General features: G+C 42.4%; 1 protein-coding gene across 1 annotated transcript; it reads left to right on the top strand.

Annotated features, from left to right (window-relative positions):
• The first annotated feature begins 9,324 nt into the window (after nt 1–9,324).
• On the top strand, nt 9,325–22,082 carry STBD1 (starch binding domain 1). The gene is made up of 2 exons (XM_033914383.1): nt 9,325–9,595; nt 20,107–22,082. The coding sequence occupies exons 1-2, from the start codon at nt 9,358–9,360 to the stop codon at nt 20,931–20,933; spliced, it is 1,065 nt and encodes a 354-aa protein (XP_033770274.1). The 5' UTR covers nt 9,325–9,357; the 3' UTR covers nt 20,934–22,082.
• Nucleotides 22,083–22,908: the final 826 nt, after the last annotated feature.

Raw genomic sequence — 22,908 nt, 5'->3', positions numbered from 1 at the left:
AAGATGCAGGCTAAATTTATTGAAACAAAATTTATGAATGTGGTTAATGTTACCACCTTGAACCAAACCAAAGGACCCGACATGGTCTGTGTTTCGGTAAACATGCCTTCTTCAGGGGTCCCAGGTGGATAAGGTATCAAACAGAACCGCAAACAAAAACTTCGCCTGTGCGAGGAAGAACAGCAGTAAAAAAACAATCACTATTAAAAATTCCACCGTAGTGGTGGCATACCACACCCAGAAAAGGCAACATTTGTTTGGAGGGCATTAAAGGCAATTCAGTAAAATCCTTATCTTTGGAGAGTTGTAGGTAATGCTTTTGAGAAACAAAAACAAAATTACATGTGAATACTGGTAATCTGTAAAGATAATGGCGATAGTACTGTAGACTGCACAGATATGGAGCAATTTTAAGTTGTTTTGATTTACATTGCAGAGCTAGTGTGTTACAGGTAATAGAATTCATTCATTTTATGAAATAATACCTTGTATAGAATTATGTTTATGTTTATTATGTTAGCCCTCCTTTTACAAAAGCGCAGAGGAGGTTTTTAGTGCCAGTCAGATAGATACCAAGTGTACTGTCACTTTAAATTTTAAGCACTTCCTAAACCGTACATGTGCTTTCCTGCCCAATGTCAGCTCAAGGGACCTACAGTTCTTAGTCATTTATATTCCGCTATTGTTAAATTGCAAGAGGATTGTGAAAAATTGCAAGATGACCTTGGGAGACTGGACATCAAACTGGCAGATGACGTTTAATGTGAGCAAGTGCAAAGGATAATTTGAGTGCGGCAGTAGCTAAGAAAGCAAATAGAATATTAGGAATTATCAGGAAAAAGAAAGTGGCCTTGACATGGAGTCCACAGAAATCCTTGTTTTTAACCCCCAGAGATGAGCAGATTTTTAAGGGTCTGGGGTATGCGTTTTACCCAGTCCCTGCACTATATTTTAAAATATTTTGAAGTATTATAAGAATTGGGAAGTGGGAATCTTCACAAATGCTATGATTGAGAGAAGTAGAGACACAGAGTAGGGTTTGATCTCGGGTTTGGTCTTCAGTCAACACCTCTAGGGTTACCAGATTTTCCTAGACATGTCCTCCTTTTGGCGGTCTATCAGGATGTCCAGGCAGCTTTCCTATTTGTCCTCATTTGTCAGGGTTTCAACATTTAGGGGGCAGCAGTAGCTGCTGTACAGGGAGGGGGCTGTGTGGTGGGCCATGACCCGCTGGACCCTCCGTGAGATCTCAATTTTTGAGCCTCCTAAAAGCAAAGGTGAACAGACTGCTCTTGTCCTGCTTGTTGGGGCCTTCCCTCTGCAGCATCACTGATGACATGGCAGAGGGAAGCCCTGGCAGGCAGGACAGGAGCAGCCTGATCTTATTGTGTAGTGGTATAGGCAGCAATTCCCACACTCTGCCTGCTGCTGACCCGGAAGTCTCTCCACAGCAGAGGGGAGACTTCCGGGTTAGTGGCAGGAGGCATGTGAGAGGCACTGCTGATACCGCGACCCGAAGAAGCAAACCTGGAGTACAGGGGAGCAGAGAAAGAAAATTTGGTGGCACAGGGGAAGGAAAGGGGTGAAAGGAACTTCAGGAAGGAAAGTTGGTGGCACGAGGGGAGGGGTAAAAGGAACTTCAGAAATGAAAACTGATGATACGCGGAGGAAAGAAGAGGTGGGAAAGTTCGTGGCACAGGAGGAGGGGAGGGTAAGTGGAAGGAAAGATGGTGGCAAAGAGAGAGGAGAGGGAGACATGCATGGTGAGGGGAGAGGATGAAATTGCACATAATGGAGGGAAGGGAGAGATGGTACATGGAAGGAGAGAGAGGTTTGACATAGGGCACAAGGAAGGGAGAAGGGAAGTGTTGGACATGGGGATAGATGAGAGGGAGAGAGATACACAGGAGATGGAAGGGGAGGAGGGAGATGGATCCAAGAGCAGAATGAAGTGATGGAGAGATGCCTGGAAATGGGAGTGAGGGAAGAGAATAGAGAGTGCAGCAAGGAAGCGATAGGGAGATGTTAGGCTACAAGGGTGGGGATGGGATGCTGGGCTATAAGGTTAGAGGAAGGACCCCCAAGGAGAAGGAGAGGGTGGCAAAGAAATCGAAGTTACTTACCTGTAACGGGAGTTCTCCGTGGACAGCAGGATAAGTCAGCCACACTTTGGTGATATCATCTAACGTTCCCAATTCGGAATTGCTCTCCCAGAGCTCAGGTGAGGCTTTTGGGAGCCTCATCTGAGAATGTGCAGGTAGCCCTATATATATCTGTGCTGGCCCTTTCTAATCCAATGATTCCCCTAGCTTGAGTTTTGCAGTTTTGCCCCTAGGGAAGGAGGGAGGGTCTATGTGGCTGACTTATCCTGCCGTCCACGGAGAACTTCCTTTACAGGTAAGTAACTTCAATTTCTCCATGGACAAGCAGCCTTAAATCAGCCACACTTTAGTGATTCTCCAGCTGCGGGGTGCAGAGGGTGAAAGGATGGGGTCCCCTGCGGTGATGGTCCCCTCTGCATCCCCGCTACTTTGCTGAGGTAGGGTGAGGCTGCAAATTGCCTTGGTGAGAGACAGAGACAAAAACCCATTTACTGAGACCAGTCAGAGGTTATGTTTTGTAAACATTAGGAACTTTATTTGGTCCTTAGAACTTGACCAACAACCCTTTTTTTGGGGGGTGGATCTACCAACATGATAGAGCATATATCTTAATAACAGATCTAGTTTTCCCTCATATATTCAGGGAAACACAACAAATATATCACCAACATGGTGTTTGAGTAACAAGTTTTTTTTGTTTGCAAACTGCACAAAAAAAGACTGTGCAAATTGTGCCAACGTGGCAGAATGTAAACTGTCCAACAATCTCTTCTATCTGATTCAGACTAATCCCTGTTTAGCTAGTCCTGGTACTGGTGTTTGTTCTCAGTGTCTAGCCATTTTCTCTGTGTGCTTTGGCCGCCATTCGTAGTATGTTGTGGCCAAAGTCATTGGAGGTCTGCAGCGGGCGATCAGCTTCTTTGACTGGGTGACGGGGAAGCTCGATGTTGGAGAGTCCTTGGACATTGTATACTTGGATTTCAGCAAAGCATTTGATAGTGTCCCCCACCGCAGGTTATTGTGCAAAATGAGTTCAATAGGATTAGGTGACACTTTGACTAAATGGGTTGGGGACTGGCTTGGTGGTAGGCTTCAGAGGGTTGTGGTAAATGGCACCCCCTCTGTAACGACGGCAGTGATCAGCGGAGTGCCGCAGGGCTCGGTCTTGGGCCCAATCCTTTTCAATATCTTTATAAGAGACTTGACTGAGGGGCTTCGCGGCAAAATAACGTTATTCGCCGATGACGCCAAACTGTGTAACATAACAAGCAAGAGCACAACGGACAATATGAAACACGACCTACTCCTATTGGAGCAATGGTCTAGGACCTGGCAACTGAGCTTCAATGCCAAGAAATGCAAAGTCATGCACCTTGGCAGTCAAAATCCATGCGAGACTTACACCCTAAATGGTGAGATCCTAGCAAGGACTGTTGCAGAACAGGACTTGGGGGTAATCATCAGTGAAGACATGAAGGCTGCCAATCAAGTGGAGCGGGCTTCATCTAAGGCTAGGCAGATCATGGGATGTATACGTAGGAGTTTCGTCAGCCGCAAGCCTGAAGTCATTATGCCATTGTATAGATCCATGGTGAGGCCTCATCTGGAATACTGTGTACAATTCTGGAGGCCTCATTACCGCAAGGATGCACTGAGGCTTGAGTCGGTCCAGCGAATGGCCACCCGGATGGTCTCGGGACTCAAGGATCTCCCGTACGAGGAACGGCTGGATAAATTACGGCTATACTCACTCGAGGAACGCAGAGAGAGGGGAGACATGATCGAGACGTTCAAATACCTCACGGGCCGTATCGAGGTAGAAGAAGATATCTTCTTTTTCAAAGGTCCGACGGCGACAAGAGGACATACATGGAAAATCAGGGGCGGGAAATTGCACGGTGACACCAGGAAATACTTTTTCACCGAAAGAGTGGTTGATCGCTGGAATAGACTTCCACTTCAGGTGATCGAGGCGAGCAGCGTGCCTGATTTTAAGAAGAAATGGGATCGTCACGTGGGATCTCTGCACAGAGATAAATAGGGGAGGGTCATTGGGGTGGGCAGACTAGATGGGCCGCGGCCCTTATCTGCCGTCTTTTTCTATGTTTCTAGTGTCTGGTGGACTAGGTAGCTGCTCTGCAAATGTCCTGAAGTGGCGTGTTGCTGAGGTTTTTGTTTAGTAAGTTCTTTTGATTTTGGTTATTTTGTTTTCATTTTTACAGTGAAGCCTTGATTTTTTGAATGTCCTGGTGGCCCTGACGCAGCGGATGACTTAAATCAGTAAAGTTCCGCGAAACGCTGGCCGCGTCGGCATATGAACACTAGTGACGGTTCTTCTCTGTACAATCAGTTATAAAGCTAAGTGGCATATGAACACTAGTGACGGTTCTTCTCTGTACAATCAGTTATAAAGCTAAGTTGCTTTTTTGGTCTTTTATATCCTGGCTTGCACTTATCTACATATAACCCCATTGGGGTGGTAATTTCATTTAAATGCTTTGAAAAAAATCTTTAAAAAAATTGCAGGTGTGTGGGCCGATGATTGGAGCAGGAGCAAGTACACTGCGCAGATTACTCCCAGTCTGTGACTGTTATGGCAATGCGTGGGCTCCGATTCTGAGGCCATAGTCCTTTCAAATTTCTGGGCTATTAATACTACCGTGCACTGCTAGGTATTTGCAGTATTTAGTTCTGTTTTTCATTATATATTTATATACTGCTGGGTGATTAGTTTTAGGTTATATACTAGTACCTTTCCCTTGTGTTAAGATGGCACAACAAGCATGGGCAAGTGGCCTAAGTTTCAGTGCAGACTTTATTAGTTCTGTACTTGATTCATCCTCTAATATGAATTGGGAACAACCAACTCTTAACAATTCTATTTTATGGGATGAAATGAATACACTCTCTAAAAGATATATTAGAGCTGAGCTCCATGGAGCAACTTTAACAGAATACTGTAAAAAAGAATACATCCCTAGAGGTTTAAGGGTGCAGAAGGAACCAAGGATGTTTGTTGAGGATGTTGAGTTTAATCAAAATTGGGTGGCGATTTTGAATAAATGTTCTCTGGACCTTATGGTTCTGATTATTGATCGCACTAAGAAAGCTATGATTAAAATCAAAGAAGAAATTGAAGAAAAATTAAAATCATTAAACAGAACTCCAATGAAAATGAGTTCAAACAACATCAGGATGATCTGAAGATGAAAGTGGATATATTTAGAGCAGAGATTCAGAAAGATAAATTTAAAAAGTTCAAACGAGACGAACAGGATTACCTTCAACAAAGAGTTTATCCCTGGGTAAAGCCAATGGACTCCAGTGATTGATCCACAGAAAAGCGAGTGACGTTTGACCAGACGTCTGAATCTTCTAACTCTGATGAGGATTTTTCGGATCCAAAATCGCGACCCCAACGCCGTGGCAGATGGCGGAGAGGCAACAGCCGGGGTCAAGCTCAATATTCCCATTTTCATCCGAATCAGACTCAATATCAAAACCAACGTCCGCAAACGAGATCTCAACGAGGTCAAAGATACCCATAAATAATGGTGCACCTCAGGATTCCATGGAGATTGTAAACCTATCTAATCATATATTAACTATTAATGAACGTAAGCTGTTGGTTAAAGGTTTATCTTTCGTGCCTACAACTTCAGGTGATATTTTCCAAAGTAGGATTGATTTGGAAAAATTTTTTCAGACTTTACGTATAAAAGCCTTTTTTTCAACGGAGGCTGTTTCTGAACAACAAGTTCCTGACTCAAGAGTAACTCCTAAATCAACCTGGGTTCCTCCGGGGCCGATTGACCCTTTGATTACTGCTTTTCATAAAATGGTTGAAACCGATATTCTCAAAACTAAGAGTAGCGTCAATGACAGAGTATATTATAATATCAGTAAAGCAGAAAAGGATGCTATTAAATCTCTGTCTGATGATGCGGATTTAATTATAAGGAAGGCAGATAAAAGTGGGACTATTGTCCTGTTAAGTAAAGAATTCTACTTGCAGGAAGCTGAAAGACAACTATTTAGCTCTGACTACGAGGTTCTTGTTCAGGATCCAACTGAACAGTTACAAATGAAGATTAATGTTCTAACGAAGAAGGCTTTGGATGATGGATACCTTACCAACAGAGAGTTCCGGTTCCTTAATGTACGTCATCCCAAAATCCCAATCTTCTATCTACTCCCGAAAATACATAAGTCCTCCACCTCTCCCCCGGGGAGACCCATTGTGTCAAATCGGGGTGCTTTATTGGAAGCCTCTCCTCCATCTATATCGACAAGTTTCTTCAACAGTTTGTATGCCATACTGCTGCATTCACCCAAGACACTACTCAGTTTCTGAAAAAACTGGACACTGTTAAGCCTGAGTCGAATTCTATTTTGGTGACTATTGACGTGTGTTCCCTGTACACGATCATACCACAGTCTGAAGCACTGCAAATAATTTACGATACTCTAGAGAAGAGGTTAGATCTTAAAGTTCCAACTGAGTTCATCTGCTCTCTAGCTAAGTTGGTGCTCTGTGACAGCTTTTTTATGTTTGAAGAACAGTTGTTTCATCAGAAATCTGGGATTGCCATGGGGATTATGATGGCCCCTGCCGTTGCTAATCTGTTTATGGACAAGTTTGAATGTGACTGGGTGTATGCTTGTGAATATTTTCAGCATGTAGCTTTCTGGACTAGATACATAGATGACATCTTTTTAATCTGGAATGGCAGTCCGGAAGATTTGGAAAAGTTTTTTCTGTATCTGGACGCCTGTCACCCTACTGTGCGTTTTACCCATACATGCAGTACTAACCAGATTTCTTTTAAAAAACAAGCTGAGACTCTTAAACAGCGGTTTCTAGCTAGGGGGTATCCTACAAGAATTGTCTCTGCAGCTTATAAAAGAGCTTTATACTGCAATAGAGAGAACCTTTTTGCCTCTAAAAATTCCGATTCTCAGGGATCGGGTGATCGCTGCATGACTTGTGTTGTAACATACTCCAGCCATTGTCACCGGTTGGTTCGTTCGCTCAAAAAACATTGGGCGATCATGCAAACTTCAGGTATCTTTAAGGCTTATAATTTGAGGATAGCCTTCCGTAGAACTAGGAACTTAAAAGAGATTCTATGCCCCTCTGTACTTCCTAGTAATAGCTCTGGAGTTGATCAAGTTTGGATAGGCCACAAAGCGTGTGGTGCATGTCAGATGTGCAGTCTTATGGTTTGTACCAATTGTTTTTGTAATCCGAGAGATAAAAAAACATACTCTCTGAGGCATAATTCTGACTGTAAATCTTGCGGTGTGGTCTATATCTTGCAATGCCCTTGTGATTTAATATATGTGGGCCAGACCTCTCGCAAATTTGCTATAAGACTCACTGAACACAAGAGCAATATTAAAAATAAAATAACTGGGGCTCCATTAGCTAAACATTGTCTTGAAAAATCTCATGAGTTTGGATCTTTGAAAGCCTTAATTTTGGAAGTGGTTCAGCCAAATAGTAGAGGGGGGGACTTTAGGAGGTATCTAGCACAAAGAGAGCAAAGATGGATAAATAGGCTAGACACGCTGTACCCTGGTGGATTGAATAGATCAATGGAGTGGCAACATTTCTACTAAGGGTTACAGTGTGTCTAGTTGGCTGTTACGTCATGACGTTTGGTTACGTAATGGCTATAAAACGTAGCTGACTGCCATCTTAATCTGCTTTGAAATCTTGTGACCAAGTGCAGTAATGTGAGTACTGCTATTGCTGTTTTTTCAAACTTTTTTGTTGAGTAAGTTCTTTTGATTTTGGTTATTTTGTTTTCATTTTTACAGTGAAGCCTTGATTTTTTGAATGTCCTGGTGGCCCTGACGCAGCGGATGACTTAAATCAGTAAAGTTCCGCGAAACGCTGGCCGCGTCGGCATATGAACACTAGTGACGGTTCTTCTCTGTACAATCAGTTATAAAGCTAAGTGGCATATGAACACTAGTGACGGTTCTTCTCTGTACAATCAGTTATAAAGCTAAGTTGCTTTTTTGGTCTTTTATATCCTGGCTTGCACTTATCTACATATAACCCCATTGGGGTGGTAATTTCATTTAAATGCTTTGAAAAAAATCTTTAAAAAAATTGCAGGTGTGTGGGCCGATGATTGGAGCAGGAGCAAGTACACTGCGCAGATTACTCCCAGTCTGTGACTGTTATGGCAATGCGTGGGCTCCGATTCTGAGGCCATAGTCCTTTCAAATTTCTGGGCTATTAATACTACCGTGCACTGCTAGGTATCTGCAGTATTTAGTTCTGTTTTTCATTATATATTTATATACTGCTGGGTGATTAGTTTTAGGAGAAAAAGAGAGACATGCTGGATGGAAGGGGATAGAGAGTAGAGTTAGCAAAAGAATGGGGAATAAGAGAAAGGGAAATGAGAAGTGAGAGACAAAGGGTAGAAAGCTGTAGGTAGACAGTAAAAAGAGAGAAATTGAAGACTATAGAGTAAGAATGAATGAAGAGAGGGAGAAAAATAAAGTGAAGAATACTGAGAGGAAAAAAACAATGTTACAGATGGATGTAGTAGAGGAGATGAAGAAGACAGGAGAGGGGAAAATGATGTTAAGAGAAGACAGAGGAAAGCAGAAACCAGGGATGGAGACCAACAAGAAAGGATAGGGTACAAGTATAGTTTGCTACAGGCCTGGCTGCACACAGCAGGCAACTTCCTAGGGGAGGGGCAAAGCTAGGAGTGGGCTGGGGGCGTGGCCATATGTTCTCTCTTTTTTCTTTTTTTTTTTGTCTTCACCATTAACCCTTCCTCTGAGCAGTATATAAAAGCTATTACTGGTTCTTTGTTTATATTTTGTAGTATTATTTCCGGCAATATGTTTATATTTTTTTTGTCCCTGTAATATCTTGGAACGTGCATCTTGCCAGAACTAGTTTTAGACCTTGACTGGGACCCGGCGAGAAAAACCTCGTGCATCGTTCTTCAGTCTTTAAGGTGGTAAATCTCCAGCTTTGGGATGGGCCACCCTTGGCGCCACCGTCCTTCTGACCTGGTCCCTTGTCACGACACAAACCAGAGAGAAGTGCCGGATTAGATGACAGCTCCACCAAAGCAAACTGGAAACCAGGAAAGGGTTAGCTGTGTGCGATGACCTGTCAGCGTCTGGTCAGGTGGGAGGGGGGGGGGCAGGGCGCTCAGTTCGGGCTATAAGAGGCGACTGGGAGCTGCGCAATTGGTCGCTGGTGCCTTTTGGTAACGTGATGGTGGCCGTGGCGGCAGCGGGGGGTGCTGGTGGGGCCGGGGAGCCCCCGGGGGCTCGGGGCTCCTTGGTCACCGCGCTGGGCAGCATGTGGTCCGCCCTGGTGCTGGGGCTCTTGGCTGCCATCTTCGCCTGGATCTGGTACGGCGGTGCCGGGGAAAAGCCGCCGGCGGAGGAGGAGGAGGAGCGGGAGCAGGAGGCGTGTGAGCCGCGGGCTGGCGAGGAAGAGACGGCATCAGGTAGACGGAGGTTCCGGCCGCGGGTGGGGGAGGAGGAGCAGCAGCGCCCCCTGCAGGTCGTCTGCTGCTGCTGCCGCTGCGCTGGTCTAGTGCTAGCAACTCAAGCTTCTCCCATATGCCCTGAAGGGGGGCCGTCGCATCGTCTCTCCCGTGACAGCTTTTTACGCAGCCGAACTAAACCTTTAACAGCGTCTTTTAACTAATAGTCCTCGGCAACACCACCATGAACTCGATTGCTTTCACAGTCCATGGCTTTATGTGTCCACTCCTTTTGTGTTTAATATGTATACGTTCAACTTTTAATTAATGCTTTATACTCTAAATTGGTAGTAATTAATCGGTACTTAGCTTAGTGGTCGCAATAACGGGATATCAAGCCAACACGTTTCGCCTAAAAAGGCTTTATCGAGGCGACCACAGCCCTCATAAAAAGACTAAACCCGGCATCTGTCTTTTGAGATGGCGTAAAACGGAACTAGCGCCCCTTGAGGCTAAACTGTGAACTGGGGGAGGCCAGGGACTAACATCGGGGCTCCGGCTTTGCCGCTTAGCGTTTGGGGCGTCTTCAGCTCCCTGGTTGGCGCAGCGTCTCCTAAGAAGAATAGTTTTCTGCATACCATGACCCAGGCTCATGCCTAAACCGGGTTGTGCCAATGACCTCAACCTGTCCCTGTTGCTTGTATGGTGGCACCGAAGCTTCTGGCTCTTAATAAGCTCTCGTCTATTTATTCGAAAAAATAAAAAAATGGTTGTGCTCTGATACAAAACCACTTCCTTGTACACTACCTTGTGTGTGTTTCTTCTAGCTAACACCATAGACCCTATAGCATAGGGTGACCATATGGCTCCAAAGTTGGACGGATTGGGACATCCGGCTTGGAGAAACCCGGATATCTCAATGCGTCATTTTATTTCCTGGATCCTTATGGTAATCTTCATGACATTTGAAATATAGGAAGTAGCTGTGGATGGGCCGGAGAAAAGTTCTCAAAAACCAATTTAGCTCTTTAAACTTGAACTCTAAATCTCGACAAAGCTACTGATTACATGGTTCCGTTATTGCTGAAAACGTTGGCACTGCCTTTTAAACCTGTAAGCTGCTTATCTTGCAGTGATTAAAAGCCTTGCTAACTCTCAGGGTTGCTTTCTAACACTGAAATCCTGAAACTAATAAGTGCCAGCCAGCTTTGATCCATGGAGCTAGTGTTGGTAAAGTCAGCATATAAAACATAGTTGAGGTGGGTTCATTATTCTTATACCAAATCATGATCTGCCTCCCATACACCAGTTCAAAACAAATTAGTTTGAATACTAATATAAAAGGTACATGGCAAACTTCCTGTACACACTAGCTAACAACAATTGGGGTTGCTAAATTTGATAAACTGCATTAGTATCCATGCTCTCTAGTGAAAATTGCCCCTTCTCGGTTAAAGGCTGTGTCATGACCTTGCTGTCTAACCTCAAAGCTCCCTCTGTGCCTTGTATGTCCTGATCTGCGTTTCAGGGGCTGGCCCTCATGGTAGGAATGAGAATCTGAAGCTATGAATTCCAGCAAGAACTGCTGTAGTAAAGGCCAGAGTCCTTGAGGCTGTTAAGCTACTTGGTACTAGCTTTTTCAGTGGAAGTGTTGTATCCTACTTGTCTCCCTTAAAACAACTATAAACCACTAAACTTTTAGGGCAGTGGTCTCAAACTCAAACCCTTTGTAGAGCCACATTTTGGATTTGTAGGTACTTAGAGGGCCTCAGAAAAAAATAGTTAATGTCTTATTAAAGAAATGACAATTTTGCTCGAGGTAAAACTGTGTATAGTTTATAAATATTTCCTTTTGGCTAAGTCTTAATCTCTATAATAAAACCCTAAGCCGTGCATGCGCGCCTACAACTGCCCTGAGCTTGGAACAGCAAACAGGGCCAGGCGGAGGGTCGGGTGCTGCTTCTGTGCGGTACAGCCGAGATGAAGGTGTTAGCCGCTTCGGCTGCAGGCAAAGGTCTCCTGCCCACCCACCCCACTGCAAGGCCAAAGCACTTATCTGGAGTTCCCTACTGCCAACCCCCCTCACAAAATCCGGTGCTTGCTCACCGTTCTCGCAGTGCTGCTGCTTTAACTCTTCAGCCTTAGGCAGCATGAGTGAAGTAACCAAACTGCCTTCGGTGACCCAGAAGCTTTTCCTCTGCTACTGCTTCCTGCCCCCAAATAGGCAGAAAACAGTAGCAAAGAGAAAGCTTCCAGGTCACCAGAGGCAGCGTGTTTTCTTCACTCATGCTGCCTACGACCAAAGAGTTAGAGCAGCACCACAAGGAGATTGGTGAGCAAGCAGTGAGGGATGGGGAGGAATAGCATGGTGAGGGTAAGAGATGCTGGACCTCAGGGATGGGGAGAAAAGTAAAGTAAAGGACCAGACCTGCTAGGGAAGAAAGGGAAGGGGCAGATAGAGATACGAGACCATAAGAGGAAGGCAAGGGGATATTAAGACTACTGGATGGGAAAGGGGGTGGGGGTGGGGGACAGAGAGAATAGAGAGATGTCAGACAAGGGAAAGGAAGGAGGGGGGAAGAGGTTCAAGAATAAGGCAGGGGGAGGGGAAGGGAAAGACAGATGCCAGAACAAAAAGGGAGGGAAGAGAAAGAGGGGAGAGAGATGCCAGACTGGGAAAGAGGATAAAGATACCAGACTATAGGAGGGGTAAAGAGAGGGAGGAGATGGTACACAGGGATGGAGGGAAAGAGGAGAGATAGGGAGGACATGGTGTACAGGGATGGGATGAGACAAAAGGAAGTAAGCCAGAGAAGCATAAGAGTTATCATACCGAGACAGACCACAGGTCCCAAAGAGTAGAACAAATTTATGCTGCTTAAATATAGAGGCGGGGCATGGGTGGGGTCAGAGTCAGGGTATAGGTGGGGCTATTCTAGCACCCATTACTGTAACAAATATAACGGGCTAAAACACTAGTAATAATAATAATGTCATTTATAGTTAGACATATGATCAAGAAACTGTTTTATTTTACTTTTGTGATTATGATAAACATGCCGAGAGCCTCAAAATAGTATCTGGTGGGCTGCGAGTTTGAGGCCACTGTTTTAGGGGGTAATGTAATGGGACATGCACTCATCCTTTAATCCAAAATTTTGGGAAGGAACACTGAATTGGGAAAAAAATACAGCAGTTATCTCTTCAATGTACATGAAGCACTTGCTTTTGAGTGGGGGGGGGGGGGGGGAGAGGAACATGGTGGTTTTCATTTTTTCTCTATTGAAAATAAGTTGCTCCTGTTGTGAAACAAAAGTACCCCATCCTTAGTCAAAAGGAGGGTAGGAGAAATCCTAGTCACATTATCCCACTAACGCTATATTCTGAAATGGCACAGGTAAGAGCGGATAGCTTAGCTGGTTTTAAGGAAGGTTTGGACAAGTTACTGGAGAAAAAGTCCATAGTCTGTTATTGTGAGAGACATGGGGGAAGCCATTACTTGCCCTGTAGCAGTAGCATGGAATATTGCTACTCCTTGGATTTTGGCAACCATGAGAATGGGCTACTGGGCTTGATGGACCATTGGTCTGATCAGTAAGGCTATTCTTAAGTTCTTAGGTGAGACAGTAGCAACTGGATTACTCCCTGTTTCAAGAAAAGGGTAGAAAACTGCTTTTTTTAACCACAGAAAGGTGGTATATCGAGTCCTATCCCCCTTTCTTAAGACCCAAGTGGATGGGATGGGGAGGCCAAGTTTTTAAGCTAAAGTCTAGGTTTTACTTTGTGTGTGCTTTTGGCAAATACACACAGGATGTCTCATGTGCATTAATGCAAAAAGTTTTGCAGTAAGCCAGGGGGTCCCCCCCACCCACACTTGGGATAGCAGGGGGCAGTTCTAGAATGCTGCATTGGAGAGGTGTGCTACTATTAGGATTAACTCCTCATTTCCATTGGGAGGAAGATTAGGAGTTTTGCTTGCTGATACACAGTCCAAAGATAGGAAGCCATAACTATTCTACTGTACAATAGGAAATGGAAGCTGGTCAGCTACTGCAGTGTATTTGGTTGAGCTAATCTGTTTCAACTTCATATGCACATCCTTACCGAATGCATTTTCAAATTACCGTACCTTTCTGATGATTGGGGGAAAGTGCTGGTAGCAATAGCAGATGGGAAAGCTCAGTAGGACACGCCCTGCTTTAACTTTACCCGACTCCACAATCAACTGTATGACTTTGCAACTTCAGCACAGGAGAAGTGGCTTGAATGCATGTTAGAGGGCTGGCACAACATTAAACCCTCTTGCTCTGCCATTCTGTACCTCACTAAAGTGAGCAATAGTCTGATATAAGGCCTTTTAACTGCTCATCTTTCAGACCTGAGAATTTGTGTTCCTTTCATAGTGGCATTAGAGGCAAATTTATCTATGGAGAAAATCTAGTGCATAGATGTTAATATTATGTAATAATAATAACAGCTTATATACCGCAATACCGTGAAGTTCTATGCGGTTTACAGAAGATTAAGCAAAGGTAACAAATTGAATTGACTTTAAGAGGGGAGGAAGAAAGAGAATTAATAGGACAGGAAATTCATTGTTGAAGAGAGAGAGAGAGATCAAAAGGACAAGTTAATCGCTATAGAGGGGAGAGAGAAGAGAGGATCAGTTGTCTAGATACTTTAGGAACAGGTGTGTTTTCAGACGTTTCCTAAATTCCTCATAAGTAGTGGGTGAAAGCAATTGTTCTAGGTCTTTACCCCATGATGCTGCTTGGTGTGAGAGAAGGTGTTCATGGTGTTTTTTTCAGTTTACAACCTCGAACTGGGGGGGAAACGAAGTTGGAATGTGAGCTTCTCTTGTGTCTGTTGGCTGAGAAGAAGAAAAGGTCAGTTATGTATTTAGGGGCAAGTCCGTGTAGTGCTTTGAAGCAGAAGCAGGCACATTTAAACTTTACGCACGCCGCCATTGGCAGCCATGCACAAATAGAAACACAGAAATATAGAAACGTGATGGTAGTTAAAGGCCAAATGACCCATCCAGTTTGTCCATCTGCAGCTTCCACTTATCTCCTCTCCCTAACATTTCATATGCCATTGTAAAGATGTGCATGTAATTGCCAAAATGCTGTTTACAGAATAGCACTTAAATATAAGGCTTTTGGTTTTTATGTAATTCTGGATGTTTCTTGTTCACTATATTAAAATTGTAATTGCATAGAGCTGAGATGTTTAATGTCTGAATACAAGTACTGTATTGTATTGTATTACGTGGTTGTATTAATAAGGGGGATGGGGGCAAGGCTGTATCTGAAGCATTTAGCAGCTCTGGAGCTGAGGTACTCATGCCTAAATGTTGAGACAGACATGAGGGAAGCCACTGCTTGCCCTGGATTTGGGGCATGGAATGCTGCTACTATTTGGTCTTTTGCCAGGGGACTTGATTGGCCTCCGTGAAGACTATTGGTCTGACCCAGTAAGGCTATTATGTTCTTGTGTGCCTGGTTAGGCTGGTATTCTGTACAGGAAAGTAGGTGTCTCATATAAAATTTCCCTGGCTTATCTAAGGGGGTTCAGAAGGTATTACCCTGTCCTGTGATGTGGGAATGGTTAACCTCCATTAGATTGGGTTGCATATAATGTGCCCCACTGATCCCTAAACTCCTCCTGAGAGGACACCAGCCAGTCAAGCTTTCAAGCTATGCAGGAGATATGATTTGAATGCCAAAGAAGCAATCTCATGTATAGTCCTTGTGGAGGTCTGAAAACCTGACTGGGGTTTCCCCCAGGACAAGTTTGAGATCCCCTGATGAGCCTGATCTCAAAATGCACCTAAATCTAGTACCACCTTTGCTCCTGATGTAATACTGTGAAATGATTTAAGGTCACATGGGGCAGCAGTTGGCTTTGAGTCCTGACTTCCCTTGTACTTGGCTCACTGCCCTAATAAGTCAGCTATTCTGGCTCTGGAATTGCCAGGAAAGTAACTTTCAGTAAGGTATTAATATATGCAGATCTCAAACACCATCTGAGGCTTCTTACAAAACTTCAATTGTGGGCAAAAGTTCAAGCACTCAACGAATCGATCAGAAACTGAAAACTGAATGAAATTAGGCAAACTCTTTTGTACAGGTCATAGCCAGATTTTGACATATTTTAGCTGATTACTGTGCTAAATGTTGACTCATGGGGCCTTCAGTTAGGTAAGTAAAGAGAATTCAAGAGTTGAACAAAATGACTTAATATGTCAGGCTGATGGTTCAGTGTACTGCAGTTGAAACAGCTAGCTGTGAAATTTCAACTGTTCCACTGTTAAATGGAAGCTCATCCAGATGTTGCAACTGGGTGAGACTTGAAAGACCAAGAAACCTGTTTTGCAGACTATGAATTGCCTGAACAGAGCTACAGATCTAGTTCTCGGAAATATTTTGTTTTGGATCCTCGTTTCTTTAGGCTACAGGTGGACCACTTTTGATATTTTATTGATTTTCAAATAAAGCTCCTGCATCAAGTATCAGTTCTGCAGCTTTCTTTTTTTGGTTTTGTTTCTCAACATTAACTACAGGCTAGTTGGGCATTTTCTTCGCTGTGTTAATGGTGGTGACACCCAAAGGGATTTAATGGGTGTTGGAGTGTTTGCCACATGGTATGCTATTGTGGCTTTGTAAAAGAGGGGGGTGGAGGTAATCTGGGGCAACTTGTTCGCACTTTTTAGATAGTGCGAAGGTAAGTTATTAGGACAGGTAGTGGCTTAAATCAGTTGAGCCATGCAGTATTGGAAGAAAGTTCTACTCTAGAACATGGCTGCGGAAAATATGCCATGACACAACTTCATGCAGTTGCAACATCTGGACTTCTAAACCCCCCCCCCCCCCCCAGCAAGAAGCCATCTGTGGAAGGTTAATCCAAGTCAATGGCCCCATTTGGGGAAGCCCTGGTCTTGAGGCAGTGCTTAGTAGCAAGCCTTCAGAGAAGGCAAGGGGGATTGAGTGGAGCAAGATGATGGAAGTCAAAGCACAAAGAAAGGGAAGTTGTGCAAAACAATGGCCTGACAATTTATGTAGGTACATATGGTTTAGAACAGTGGTTCCCAACCCTGTCCTGGAGGACCACCAGGCCAATCGTGTTTTCAGGATAGCCCTAATGAATATGCATGGAGCAGATTTGCTTGCCTGTCTCTCATTCATATTCATTAGGGCTATCCTGAAAACACGATTGGCCTGGTGGTCCTCCAGGAGAGAGAGTTGGGAACCACTGGTTTAAAATACATGTATTTATAGTTCTTTATTTCAGTGGAGACTTAATTTGGTTATAAGCACATATGATCTGAAATGTTGATGTATCTAAATATTACTCTTTGATTTACAGTATTTAGTATTACATGATCTCAATCAAGATTTCGCTCTTCAGCAGTTATTGCATTGTTAAATGACAGTTATTTAGTAGGGGACAAGGAGCACTTATTTGATCTTAGCAGTGCTTTTGATTGAGTTGATGCCATTCTTTTATCCTGTTTAGATGCAATGAGCATTTAGGGTTTTTTGTTTTTTAAAAAAGTCACTCCTATCTGGTTTGTCAAAATGCCAAAACTCTCTGCATGGACCACTAAATAACAGGGTTCCTCAGGGCTCCCCATTGTCGCCTCTTCTATTTAATATCTACTAGAGTTCTTTAAGGAATTGGCATCGATAGTGTGGAGTGTTATAGTTCTGCAGACAATATTACTGTCCTCCTTCCAGTCCCTACACTACATCTAAAGAAATTAAACATATTGCTGACTTAATTAATGTGGTTGAAAAATGGATGATGGCTTTTAGGCCCTCTCTTATAAAGGTGCGCTAAGTATTTTAGCACACACTAAATCAACATGTGCACTAACCACTAACACATCCATAAAATAACATCCACGCATTAGCGTTTAGCGCATACTATTGCACGCTAAAAAGCATAGCACACCTTTGTAAAAGGGGGTTAGTTTTTTTTTTTTTGGGGGGGGGGTTCCTCGGGGTTCAATTTTAATCTTTTTTTTTTTTTTTTTCAGTTTAAATGAAGATAGTATTACAATTAAATTCTTCATATTAAATACCACTATTAATATCTGAGGAGTGACGTTAGATCAGAAATTTAACAGTGGAAGCTCAAGTTGATATTGTACAAAAGGGACTTGCTGCATTTTGGATATTATAATCTGGTCTTATTTTGATACCCTTTTTGTTTCAAATTCTCTCAATCATTGATACTTGGCATCTTGGGATTACTTACATGTCCTCAGAAGCATTATAGTTGTCTGTTCAGAATTTAGCTGTTAGCCTTATTTTTTGTTTAAAGTTTGATAATTTGTCATCTTTTATAGACAGTTTCATTGGCATCCAATTGAGGCACGTTCATTGTTTAAATTTTGGTGTTTTTTTTGTTGCTGATAAGGTCTTATATGGCCTATTATCAAATTTATGATGGGATGCATTTGATTTTGCTGTTGCTACATAACATAACATTGTGCTTATTAACCGCATAACCATAAGTTCAATCTGGTTTACAAAAGACTATAAACAAAGAACAATATCATTAAGAACAGAATAAATTATTTAACCAAGTATTTTGAAAAAAGATAAGTTTTCAGCTGAGTAAGCAACAACGATTGAAATTCTTCGTCGTAGGAAGCTACCTGAAATGCCAAAGTATGATCAAGAAATGTCTTGCTTTTACAGCCTTGTACAGAGGGAAAGTGCTACTTGCAATTTGAGAAGTAATCTCGTTTGTTCCCTCTCCAAGGTATTGAGCTTATGCTGAAAACTTCTTTCCAAGCAGCTCAGTTGAGTCAGGAGTTGCGTCCAGTTGTTGGTTCTGTAAATGCAATTTAGGTGTAAATTAAATGCCATTTGTATAGTCAATTGTGAATGAATCTTGAATGGTGTTTGTTTTTTTTTTTGTTTTTTTTAATGTATTTCACTGATAAGTTTTTAGACTTGTTAACTGCATTAAACTTTTTGGTGTATTGTGGTGTATATAAAGAAAAATTATATTTTTAATGGATTTTAAATATACACATTAAAAAATCCATATCCATAAAAAAAATATGGATTTTAATTATGATCACAAGGGAATCAAACTATATTTATGGTTTAATATACAGTATTTTCTTGATTTATATTGGCTTTATATCATTTTGTTGAATTTTCACTTATTTCTTTGTAAGGCCATTCTAGACCTACGACGGTAGGTTTTTTTGCTGAAACATAGGCTGTGTTGGGTCCTTTGAATAAAGAGCATCTTAGTCCCCATTCTACAGGCCATTTCTGCTGTTTTTGTTGCATGTGGAAAAGATGAGGGAACTGAAAGAGGGGATTAGGAGAATGAAGGAGCAGGTTCAACTGTAAAGTGTTTTGAGCGTCTGCCACTATATTGGAGGGTGACTTTTTCACCAGCACAGGTACTTCAGGCCATTACCATTGCTAGATGGCGTAGAGGGGGGAGGGGGGGTAGTGTTTGCCTAGGTGACTCCTGCTTGAAACTTTTTAAGATGGTCCTTCTGTGCCACTGCATCAGATGTAGATGGCTCAAGATGAATCGAGTGAAATCACAAAATGACCTAAAATAGCCATATGCCTACTGATTGAAGACTGCAAAAACTTAGTTTCCACAATATCATCCAGGTCTACTTTTAGCTATTAAACACAGGAACAAGTGTGTACATAAGTTTAACGGACCACTTAAATAAAAAAAAATCTGCAGTAACGCTTTGCTAAGCCATGTCAAACTAACTAAAACCCAACTAACACCTTAACGTCTGTATCCAATTTGATATTGTTAGGACCCGAAATAACTTTAGCCAATTCAATAAGCCTGGCATACTTGGAAAGGCTATTGTGAAGAATATAAAAATTGGAGGCTGCAGAGCATCTGCAGCATTTCTGGCTTGGTCTTCTTTCTAAGAACAGAATATAGAGAAGGTCACTGACCTTCAAGGGAAGATGGTAGGATCAGACTCAACACAGAAGCCAGTCAAGTCTACTTTTTCCTGTAAAGATATTGTCTAGACCAGTATATTGCAAACTGTCCCACAGTACACTAGTGTGCCTCCTGAGATTTCAGGTGTACTGCAGTGCACTGGGAAAGAGGAGAGGTGCCAAATGACTGTTTACAGGATATGCCTCTCGCAAAGAGGCACAACCTGTAAGCAATCTCCCGATGCTGGCACCTCTTCTTTCTGCCGACCCTTCTCTCGGCTCAAGGCCTGTTTGAAGGGCTATCATGCATGCGTGTGATGTCATCACAGTGACACCAGCGCACTTCTAAGTGTCTCCAGCTGGGGACACTAGGTTTAGTGTGCCCCGGCTCAAAAGTTTGAGACACTGGTCTAGCCCAATGTCTCCAGGGTCAACTTACAGCATCCACAATTAACTGAACTATTACTGAAAAGTCCTGAGCCTAAATCGAATTACTGTTCAGTTTCATTTGTTTGTAGCTTTTCAACTAGTCTTTGCAGTTGTCTTCAGCTGTTCTTAAATTGACCATTATTTTTTTCTTATTCTTAGGATATTGTCTGGAAGACCAGGTGCCTGTGTATGAATCAAAGGAACAGATACTGGAAGAGAGGGCCTCCGAGAACTTACAGAACATTCCTGTCATGGAAGAGGTTAACTATGTACATGGCATATTGGATGAAACTTGTCAACATACAGTTGCAGAGCTTGTTAGCTCTAAATCTTCAAGGCCTGGAAGTCTTGGAATTCACACATCTGAAGTAACTGAGGGAAAGGGGCAGGGTATTGCCAAGGAGAATATAAAGAACCAGTTAACTTGCCCTCTCAGTCAAGAAGAAAATGGTCATTTAAGTCAGCCATTAGGCATAAAGCTAGCTGATCTTTGGAAACAGGAAGTTAATCACCATACAGCTGTAGACAGTGCCTGTGATTCACTTGCATGCAAGGTGAATGAAGAATTGGAGCAACACAGCACAAATCTTATCAGTGAGGAAGTGGTCAAGTCTGGGCTGGTTGAAACAGAAGTCAAGAGCTCAGAGGGTGATGTGAAAATCAAACAAGTAGCTGCTGTCTCGCCAATGCCCCAGAATGTCTATGTGACCTTCAAAGTTCATTATATCACAGACTCTGATGTACAGTTGATTGCGGTCACTGGAGACCACAAGAACCTTGGTGTCTGGGAAACATACATTCCACTTAAATGTGACAAAGATGGATTCTGGTCTGATTCTATTTCATTGCCAGCAGACACCAGAGTGGTATGGAAGTTTGTTATGGTGGAGAATGGAAAAATCAAACGCTGGGAAGAGTGCAGCAATCGATCATTAGAAACAGGAAATGATGACAAGGAGGTATATCAGTGGTGGGGATATCTTTAATTGAAATTAACACTAACTTTTTTTTTATCAAGGAGGAAAGATGCCAAAGGCTCAAAACAGTCTCAGTAAATGTTAGTACTATTTCCCCCCTCCCCCCCCCCACCCCCTCACTGTGCATAATCTGAATAGATCTTGAAGCATGAACCACCAGTCTCATCAACAATTTAATGAGCGACAAGGCATACTAGACAATGTAAACATTTGATCTTGAAACAATTTTGCTCACTACCATGCTGAAGTTAAATTTTATCCAAGAATAAATAAAGGAATACTTGACAGGGAGGCAGAAAGCTGAGTAGTGAGGACTAGATGAAATGTTTTAGAAAGAAATTGTATCGAATACTCCCAAGTCTCCAGTTCACTGTAAAGCTCTACTCGTATGTATAAGACTACTTTTTTTTCTCTCTCTCTCTGTGCCAGCCTGCAAACATGATCGATTTTTGATTTTTGGGATATGATAAGGGTTAATCATCTAAATGTGTTTAACACATGCTGGTGCATAGTGCTATACTGAAAGCTTAGGAAGCTAAAGTTACAACTGTTCTTGTAGATACAAAATTTGGTCTCAAGATATTGATTCTATCAAGTTGGAGCTTTTCAGAGCACTTAGTCTAGTAGACAGCTTCACCTTCATGTAAGCTTCAAACTATTGCTTTATATAGCATCTGCTTATACAGAAGTCAGTTTATTGGCCACAAATTGACCTTCGGAGGAACATCCTGCAGTTCTAACTACGCAAAAGGAATTTGAAGCGCATGTCGAGTGTCACAGGACAGTGGTGTAGATGGCATAAAGATGCACTACAGTTATTTTCTTACTCTTAATTTCAACAATTAATAAGTTGATGCACCCTCTTTTTGTACTTTAGAAGCTAAATTTTCATTCCTGCTATTTTTTTCCAGGGCAGTAGGTACTGTTCTCAAGTACAAAATGACTAGGGAAGAAAGAAGCAGATTACAGACTTTTAAAACTTTGGGGGTGGTAATGAATATTTTTGGTACTTAATGATTGTTTTATAATAAAATAGGGAAACAATTTTTTTTTTGTCTGAAGTTATGGGGACTAGTGAAGTAAGATCTACTGTATATTGATGCATTGCTGCAATTTAAATTCTTCTGTAGACTTAATAAAAAGTTAAACAGCCTTTAACACTTGTATGGCTTAATTTTTTGGATTTCCAGAAAGTTTGAAATATGTTGGTGGAAGGGGCTTCTCATTTTTTTAACAGGGCTTCTGCTAGCATTAACGATATACTTGGCAGCAAGAAGAGCACTGTTATTGCTACTTGATGCTAGAACTTGCATGGGGCCTTCTAGTAAGATACAAGTGCCCTGGCCTCTCAAAGAATATCTTATTGCGATCAGTAAAGCAGCAGCACCCCCAACTGTATCTGCTTTGGTGATCATGTCAAAAACTGACAGGCACTGAAATTCAAGAACCACCAGTTCTAACTGCAGGTGTAACTATCCAGACAAGCTTATGGCAGTTAGTTTGTTGCCCTGATTTAACTGGGTATTGAATATTGGCAGTACCTAGAATTCTGATACCACTGCTAAAAACAAAACCCAAAATCGCCAGCTAGGTCTGGTGAAATGCTGCAGGGCTGTCCCAAGGATCTGATGCTGTAGGTCAGTGGTACTTGAATCTGTCCTGGGGGACCCCCAGCCAGTTGAGTTTTCAAGATGTCCCTAATGAATATGCATATAACATTAATAAATTATTAATCAACCTTACTTTTTTTCATAAATATTATAAATATATTGAATATACCACCCTCTGACTTATAACAAACACCTATTTCACAGACAACCCAGGCAAATGCCCTTGTTGCCCCGAAAACCTGGATAATCAGTTAAACAATGTTCTTGCCAAACTAGTGCTTCATAGATTAAACTGCTTTCATGATAAGATATTATTCTTTCTTGAATAACTGGCTGGCTTGAACACTTTGTCAGTTGTTCAAGAGAACAAAATC

Source organism: Geotrypetes seraphini, chromosome 1 (genome assembly GCF_902459505.1).
Source record: "Geotrypetes seraphini chromosome 1, aGeoSer1.1, whole genome shotgun sequence".
NCBI classification, from domain to species: domain Eukaryota; kingdom Metazoa; phylum Chordata; class Amphibia; order Gymnophiona; family Dermophiidae; genus Geotrypetes; species Geotrypetes seraphini.
This window is presented reverse-complemented; position numbering and strand designations above follow the sequence as displayed.